At 37.1% G+C, this 9387-nt stretch overlaps 1 protein-coding gene across 1 annotated transcript in view; it reads right to left on the minus strand.

The window, feature by feature from the left end:
• The window catches only part of DNAJC10 (DnaJ heat shock protein family (Hsp40) member C10), a 58922-nt gene extending 51030 nt beyond the window's left edge, over nt 1-7892 (minus strand). The window contains exons 1-5 of the mRNA XM_081242034.1: nt 7512-7892; nt 6893-6943; nt 5637-5986; nt 3868-4030; nt 1833-1883 (exon numbers count right to left, since the gene is read on the minus strand). Coding sequence (XP_081098160.1) covers nt 1833-1883; nt 3868-4030; nt 5637-5840 — 418 coding nt within the window. The 5' untranslated portion in view covers nt 5841-5986; nt 6893-6943; nt 7512-7892. The remainder of the gene's footprint in view (nt 1-1832; nt 1884-3867; nt 4031-5636; nt 5987-6892; nt 6944-7511) is intronic.
• Between the last annotated feature and the right edge of the window lie 1495 nt (nt 7893-9387).

Below are 9387 nucleotides of genomic sequence, written 5' to 3' on the forward strand. Positions count from 1 at the left end.
GAAACTACTGGTAATGGGAAGAGACCCACAACCAAGTATGCTAATGTGATATTTACATAGGCACAAGTTGATACAACTATCCACCCTTATTTATCGTCCTCCCTCGGCTTCTTCAGCTAAAACTTAGGGATCAGCTTGTCTTAGCCTAGTTATACACAGGGTAGTATTAGAGTTCAGACTGAATAGTGGCAACTTTGCACCCAACCTATCAATGTCAGTTAATTATTTCTGAAAAACTGTCTCTAAGGTTTTGTGACTGTTAATTAATTTTGTGACTGTTAATTAAAGTTTGAACCCATGTGCAATACAACCATCAGGAAAGTCTTTCATTCTGGGTGGATTCATGGATTAGTCAGCTTGCAGGTTTTGTTCAGTTCCTCTAATTGTATCTCTAATTCCAAAGTTTTCTGCCCCACAGGACTACAAAATACTTATTGATTGCCTAGCAGATGAGAGACAATAACCACAGAAAAATCAATAGGTTCATATAACTACAGTCCAAAAAGTTATGATTCTGCAAGCTTGTGACATGGGTGTCAGTTCTGTCTACCAACAATACAAATGAATCAAATGATCCTCCATTTCCTCTGTAGAGAAGACACTCATTTTCCTTAGAGCTTGTTCAAGTGTTCACTACAAGACTTTTAACAAAATAATGTACTGAACAGCTACCTTGTAGGCCTGAACTCGCCAACATGATATACAAAGTAAGAATCCGATGCAATTCTTGCTTAGAAGTAACTGTACAGAAACAAGTGACTGTAACACATTGTTTATGATGATAACATGAGAAATTATATAAATTTATTTTGCAGCTAGTATGCCATTTTAGTTTTCTAAATTAAATGAGACTGTAACACAGCAAAATAAAACTGAAATGTGATTTGAGGTAAAATATATTGGTTTGAAGTAGAAAAGAATATTTTATTACAAGTGTACAAATTTGAAAATGTAAGAATCTTTAAGGTTTTCTACAATGCAATGCAAAATGCAGAAGTATATTTTTATATCCATTTTCACACAAATCACAGATCAAATTAAATCTGCTTCCAAAAATAACCACATACTTATTCAAAACCCTAAAATATAAAAGTTCTAAAACCAGAAGTATTTCTGCAAGTTTGCAGGAAGCTCACCTGGCATACAAACCTATCCTGAACTGATATGGGGGCTATGTGTTATTTTTACTTCTTTTATTTAGTACACACATGCATTTCACTGCATAAATATTATTTTTTAAAAAATAGTATACTGCCCCACATTCTGCTAAGAACTTTTTTATCAGTGCTAATATTTTTATTTTGTTCTCATCCAGCTTTCATCCTCTATGCATATATGTGCATACCTTCTATATGATTTGTATTATACTGCATATACAATTTTGTATTAGGCTTTTTTTTTACATAACTACTCTTAAATATAAACACTTTTTAATAATGTGAAAAAATATAGAAAAAAGAATAATGGTTCATTATTTCAAATGTGTCAATTATACACAAACACACATGTACAGAATGTTGAGGATGTTGCTAGCACTTCTAAGGTTTCATTTCCTCAACTGCCAAACGAGAGGAATAATTATTGTTGCTAATACACAGAATGTCATAAAAGTTCATTGACATAATGGAAAGAAAAGTTGATGATGACAATAAAAGAAACTATGTGAAAACCTCAACTATGGTTATAGAACATTATTTAAAATACAGTATATACCATATTACCTTGCTAAAATTTTTAAAATTTCTAAATTCTAAATACATTTGTCCTTGAGCGTTTTAGTTAGGAGATTGGTATTGAACTAGCTTTAGAAAATCATATACCCACAAACTTACCGAATTCTCTTCTATCCAATGTTATGATTTCAGGATCATCGTCATAAATACCTATTTTGAAAAGTACATAAAATTATAGTTAAAACTTCATCATAAAAATAAATCACCACATAAAGGATGTTACTTATTTTTGTTTCAATCATCAAAAATCAGATTGCTATACTAAATCTCCAAGTGGAAGAATATGCAACACACTAAGAGAAAAGCAAAGAGTAATAATACCATTGGTGATACATTTAAAGAGTATCAAAAGACATTCAGTTTCCTGATATGGACTGTCATGGGGGGTGTGTGTCTGTGTGTGGCAGGGGGCAGGGATTCCCAATATCCACACAATGTCATCTCCACAGAAAATTTCTGTTATACGTTTTTTAAAAGAAGTTTTTATTTTGAAATAATTATAGACTTGAAGGAAATTGTAAAAACAGTTCAGAGTCCTACTTATCTTTCATCCAGCTTCCCCTAATGGTGACATACTATGTAATTTTAGTACAATATCCAAACCAGGAAATTGGCACTAGTACATTACTGTTAACTAGATTACAGGCCTCATTCACTTTCAGACTGCATGTTTTTTTTTAAATGTGTTATCGTTTAAAAATATTTTGTATTGCTAAAAGTCTCATATAATTAGAATACTTGCAGAGGTAGAAGCAAACTTAATATAAATTTTATTTATAATAATAATTAACACCAATGTGAGAAAGTTTCTCATTACTACATAAATTATCTAAATATTAGTGATGGATATATACCAGAGGTTAGTAAATATTTTAGATTTTGTGGGACATATGGTTTCTGTCACAGCTATTCAACTCTGCCCCTGAAGTGTGAAAAATAATATGTAGATAAATGAACAAAACTGTATAAATAAAACTTTATTTACAAAAGCAGGTGGCAGGCTGGACTTAGTCTGTGAAATATAGATTGCTGACACCTGTTATAGACTATTAAGCTATAGTGATTATACCTGAAAATACTATTTTGAAAAGTCAGTCTTGAGAAACAAATACTCCAGATACAAACTGAAAATATTTTATTTAGTCTAAGATAAAAGCATATTTCAGTTCTCTGCCTGCATTTGAGGCTAATTAAGAGAGATTGTAAATATTATGTGTTACCCTTAAAACAATCACAAGAGAACTACTGGGTATCTGGAATGCTCCCTCTTTACTTGACACCTGTATTTACTTTCCCCCTCCCTCAATTTCTTTAACTTATTTACTCTCTTTGCTCTTGTCTCATTTCTCATTCCTGTCAATACCTTCAACCATTATTAATCATTACTAATTAAGAAGAATGGCATTTCTACTGAAGTGACCACTATTAAAGGAAACTTTAGTCTTCCTTGGAAAATATGATGCTCTAAAAATACTGAAAGGCTTCAATATTTAACTTCTAATACAAATATTTTAAAAAATTAAATAGCAATCCTTATTTTAAAAGTATTTAACAAGATTATGACTAAAACACCTTCATATTTACAGATATCTACGTACTACTTGACTTTCCTTTTGAATTCCACTCTGTTATATTAAAAAGAAGGTCAATGGGGGGCTTCCCTGGTGCCTCAGTGGTTAAAAATCTGCCTGCCCATGCAGGAGACACGGGTTTGAGCCCTGGTCCGGGAAGATCCTACATGCCACGGAACTACTAAGCCCGTGCGCCACAACTACTGAGCCTGCGCTCTAGAGCCCGCGAGCCACAACTACTGAGCCCATGTGCCACAACTACTGAAGCCCGCACGCCTAGAGCCCGTGCTCCCAACAAGAAAAGCCACCACAATGAGAAGCCTGCACACCACAATGAAGAGTAGCCCCCGCTCACTGCAACCAGAGAAAAGCCCGCGTGCAGCAACAAAGACCCAATGCAGCCAAAAATAAAATAAATAAAATTAAATTAAATTAAAAAAAAAAGGTCAAGGGGACACATGTTAACTATGTAATAGTTTATACATTAGCTAAGTGGTGAAACAAAATTTTCTAAATTTACTCGAATAAACAATAATTTCATAAGGAATATCATATCATCTTACCAAAATCATAACGATAATAATTCCAGCTTTCATACTGGCCTCCTTGATTATCTGCAAGTCCCTTTTCTCCATATTTGTCATACTTTTTCCGCAGATCTTCATCTTTGAGTACTTCATATGCTCTGTTTATTTTCAAAAAATCACTATGTGCATCTGGGTTATTCTATTAAAATATATTAGATATAATATTTGTTTCAGATACACAATCAATTGATTTAACTTAATCCTGAGATTTCTGTGTGAACAGATACCAAGATAAGGAGGAGTAGTACAATATGAAATGGGTGCTCATGCATTGAAATAAAAAAGTCAAAAAGTATTTCTAAAGAACTACAATCTTAAAAAATACGAAAGTAATAGAAATGAGAATTGACGCTTCAAAAGGTTGATAGAGGTGGTCATCAAATATAAGTCACTACTTCTAAGAGATGCAACAGAAAAAACTGACTAATGAACCCTTGGAAACACTTGATATTGTAAATATTATGTGTTACCCTCAAAACAACCACAAAGAAATTTGTAGGTTATTTTTCTATTTGAGGCAAAACCCAGTACTTTAAGTAAAAAAAAGTTATGTACTCCAATCTATCAGATAATGACATAAGGACTAATATCAGAGTAACAACTCAAAACTGGATTAATACGTTTCATTTGTTACTGTTTCATAGAATTGTTTTTTGAAGAATGTTTTCATCTAAATAATACTTCGTTGTAAGTGGTCTACCATCTTTCATGTAGAAACTTAAAAGAAATAACATTCTGAAATTTTAAAGAAAAATCTGAAAAAATGAAAACCCTAAACACAATACAATGTGGATCTCAAGAAAAGATTACCAATTAACAAGAGTTTTAGAGAAATACTGATTCTATTGCTCAGCTTTATGTAATCAAAATAAAATAATCCTATTTAAAATTCTATCTAGGGACTTCCCTGGTGGCCTAATGGTTAGGCTTCTAGGCTTTCACTGCAGTGGCCAGGGTTCAATCCCTGGTCAGGGATTGAATCTGTGGTGAGGTCAAAAATAAAACATAAAAAACAAAAAATAAATAAAAATAGTAAAAAAAACACACAAAAAACCCCACCTGCAGTTACTGAAATTAACAGTAAAAAAAAATTCTATCTAGATATAATTAAATCTTTCTCCTTGATGAGTATCAAATCTCACTAAGAAAAAAATGAATGAGATAAATTATAAAAATACCTTAAGAATTAAAACTAATAGTTTTGAAGGATTACATCATAGGATACATAATCAAATATTTATGATTGGAATTAACTGGATTTGGCTGCTCCCAAGTTTTAATTTATAATACTTTCTGACTCTGTTCTTAGACTCGCACATGGGAGAAAACAGTTAAAGTTGAAGCATACTATTATTAGCTATTACTGTCATTTTTAGCAAGACATACCCTCTAAGTTCTAAGGAAATAATTTTTCTGTTACTGTTCTAAAATACTTGATTTTAAACTACTTTACTAGGAAATCTACTGCTTTGTGATTAACATCTGTAATATAACTGTTGGAAATTAGTTTTCAAATTAAGAGAGAACTGTATTTTTGGTACTGACATTCCTTTACACTATTCTAAACTTAGAACATTTTGCTTCTTCTGTTTTTAGTAAAGAAGTTGAATTATGATTTTTGACATGTGATTGTTCTTAAGCATTTTGAGCACTTATTTAAAATAATTTTTAAAATAATTTAAATACATACCCAAACTTACTAAAACACATTAATTAGATATGTTTAAAAAGAAATTTTTACCTACCGGGTTTTTATCAGGATGTAGCTTCAATGCCAATTTCTTGAAAGCCTGTCTTATTTCTCTACTGCTTGCAGTTTTGGATACACCAAGTAAACTGTAAAAATCCTGATCTGTACCCACTAAAATGGCCATATACACTATTAGAAAACAGAGCATGACCCTTTTCAAGTCTCTGAGATAGTCATCTTTATTTAACCAGACTCCCATTGTTTTTCTTGTACAAGTTCTGACTCAAGTGAACATTAAGATAATGCCACTGGTTCCGGTTGATGTAATATGCAAATCTGAGAACTTCTGTCCACATTACTCCAAAGGTGAAACAGGTATCATGAATTTTTTCCCAAAATGTTAATCTAAAGAGAGAAAATCAGGTAGTTGAAATACATTAATAAAAAACCAAACACATCAATAACGCTATTTAGTAAATAACTGGCCAGCAGTACAATCTCCAGTAAATGACAAATCATGGTGAGCGCCTCAGGCTCTGTTCTTTGGGGGCCCCCTTCACTGCTTCTGTTATCTAGGTAGCCAGATTCGTGAGATCACTCAAGGTAGCAGATAAGGGTAAAAGGTAGCTAGTGAGGTTGCAGCTTCCTAGAACTCTTTACAAACAAACAAGTGCAGCAACTTGCTCTATCAGCACCAGAACACAAGGGGGGAGAGTGGGGGGAGAGCTATTTCCTTCCATCTTCTACCCAGCTTAAGCTTGCCTCTTTTGATCTGCTTCCTTTTTGGTTATTTCTTCACCCCTTTAAGGCTATTTTCATTTCAATCAAATCTCAGTTGTAGGAAATATCCTTTGGGGGTACTAGAAAGAAGCAACAGATCCTTCCAAAGGGTCTGTATTTTTCATATAAACCGTCCAAGAATAGCAGTGAATTTATATCGCTGTAACAACTTACATAGTCGGACGTTTTTTCCCCTGAATTTTCTCAGAAGGTGCTTACGTTATACCTAAGTAGTTACTATTTTATAAACTAGAAGACTAATAACTGCAAGTTAACAGTAATTTTATTGCAAAGTTTACATCTGGCATTAATAAAAATAGAAAAAGAAACAAAAGGAGAAAAGGAATCAGTTATTTAGACATGCTCACCTGTGTAGGGTAAAAATAAAATCAGATCACATGTAAACTTGTATACTTCATCAATAGTTCCAAACATGTCATAATGCTTCGAAAAATCTAAACTTCCTAGCATCCTCAGTTCCTCCTTTCTTCATTTAACCCTAAATGCCTATTTAAAAAATTTTTTCCTTACCTGTGAATGGTTTTGGTTCATTTCTAATCCTTTTCACGCCACCAGAAAACCCTTTGTAAAACAGAGTAATGGAGATTAATAAATATCCAGACTAAAAAACAACGTTTAGAATAAAGTAGAGAATATATTCTCAAACACCACTTTTAGACAAGCGATGTTTGTTCCCTGCCTAGCGGTGGTTCTCAGACAGCGTGGGCGTGCCTGAGGCTGTGTGCCGAGCTGCGGGGACAGGTGGAAGCTGCAGGTAAATGGAACACTAATTCCTCGCTGTCACCACTCCAGGATGGGTTGCGGGGAGAGGGGAAAGATGGAGACACTGGGTGAAAGAGACTGTCAAGTGTTGCTGGTGTGCGAAATCTCAGGTCGGATTAGGGAGAAAGGAACCTGGATAACTGAGGGTAAAGTGAGAAATTGGAGCAAAAAGCGGGGAATTGCTGGGCGGAGGAATGGCGGTGTAGGTGGAAGGGAGGAAGACGGCTGGAAGCGAGAACACAATAAACCAGGCTCAAGAGCGAAGAGGAGGGGAGATTCCGGTGCACAGGCATTTAGCCCCTCCCTTCCCGGAGGGCCCAGGCCGCCGCCAGCTCCAGCAGAGCCCCGTTCCCCCGCCCATGCCCACCTCGGTGCTGCGAGGTCGTCTCCTGCAGCTACTTCCCCATCCTCAATCCCCGGCGGCGGACCCCACTCGGCCAAACACAAGCTGTGCGTGCGGTAGGGAAGCACGCACTCTCTGACCGCTGGCCCGCAGCGCCCGAGATGTAGTAGGAGCAGCCAGCCGCACCGGCAGCGACGAGCGCGGCCGGCTCGGCTTGGCTCCTCGCGCGGCGGTCTCCTAAGCGAGGCGGGGCGGGGCCTGGCGCGGGGCATCGTGGGAAAGGCGTGGAGGACGCTGCTTGGGAGGACTCGCCTCAGGATCTGTGGGCGCAGCGGGGTGGGGAGGGCGGTGTAGGTTTAGGTTGACGTGGCCGTTTGCGCGGAATCCGGCTCCGGCTCCGGCTCCGGCTCCGGCTCCAACCCGGAGCTGAAGAACACGCAGTTCCCACAAAGCCCGCGCCGCCGCACCATCGCGGATGGCGCACGCCGCGGGCCGGAAGCTGGACGACAAAGTCCGCCCCTTTCTGCTTCCGTTGCTGTGGTGACGGGACCAATTCCCCCCCCCCTCCCCCGGGGGGCGGGTTTAGGCTTGCAATTTCCCTGTGACCCTGTTCTTCTTAAAGGGAAAGGCACAGCTATAGAGGATTTTTCTGGTCGTTGGGTTGGTGGGGCAGAAAGGGGAACTTAAGTGACATTGGTAGCAGTGTCGGTCTAGAGGCTGAAGAGGCAGTAGGAAATTTGGAAGAAATAAAAATATTTATGAGTGTGTGGGTGACAAACCTTTGAGCATTCTACAGTATTGCCTGACTTCCTAGTCATCCAAGCTGGAAACTGGGGAGTTATCCATACTCCTCTCTCCCACATTTACATCTAAATGATGTGGTATAGAAACTGCATTTTTGATCTGCAGAAATGTAACTAGAACAATGGAAGTAGCTGCATTTGCAACCATCAAAAGAGAAAACATCCTGATGAAGAGGATGCCGGCTTATGACATCAACCCTAATATAAGTTGTAATTGGTAACAAATTCATGTGTAGTAAATCAAATGTCAGCTTGTTAAAAAATGATGACCATGTAGGATCCATAGCTAAACTAATATATTGCCCGAAAGAAGAGAAAGTAGTCAGAGCAAAGGCAGAAATATTAGAAGCAGCCTAATGTAATAGTAGCTAATAAGTGCCAGGAACTGGTCTAAGCACACATGTAATTCAGTCCTCCAAGTAATCTTATATGACAGGGACTATTAATATATCCATTTCACAGTTGAGGAAACCAAGGTAAATATATGATATAGCTGAGATTCACACCTGAGCAGCCTGGCTCCAGAGACTGTAATGTTAATCATTATGTCACCCTGTGAACCACGAAAATCTTTAGAGTAAATTGAAGAGCAAAAAAGAAAACTGGAGAATCAAGCAGGGGCCAAGATTACAGTGGGTTTTATGCCATGATGAAGACATAGACTACTTTTTAGGTAATCAGGAAGCTACTTAAAGCTTTTAAGTAAGGGACTGAGATTGTATTTTAGATCATTCTGGTAGCTATTGGAGAGTGAATACAAAGGGACCATGACTGGAGAAAGGGAGAGCAGTTAGGAGAATGTTACAGAAAGAGTAAATTTGGCAAGAAATGGTGATTAGTTGGTTGTACGAGATAAAAGAGAGAAAGGACCTAGGATTAACTTCTGGTTTAGGTGGCTGAGTACCACTCACGGAATGAAGATCTGTGTAGGGAGAAGATAAAGGATTCTGATTTGGATATATCTATTTCAAGTTCCCTAGATTATGTCCAAATAAAAGATACACAGCAGGGTCATACTGCTCGCTGCATGACAGGCCAATAAATCAAGAGACCAGTTTTGTGGGCAAGGAAGAGCAACTTTATTCAGAAAGCCAGCA

This window comes from Mesoplodon bidens (genome assembly GCF_964165515.1).
Source record: "Mesoplodon bidens genome assembly, chromosome: 8".
NCBI classification, from domain to species: Eukaryota; Metazoa; Chordata; class Mammalia; order Artiodactyla; family Ziphiidae; genus Mesoplodon; species Mesoplodon bidens.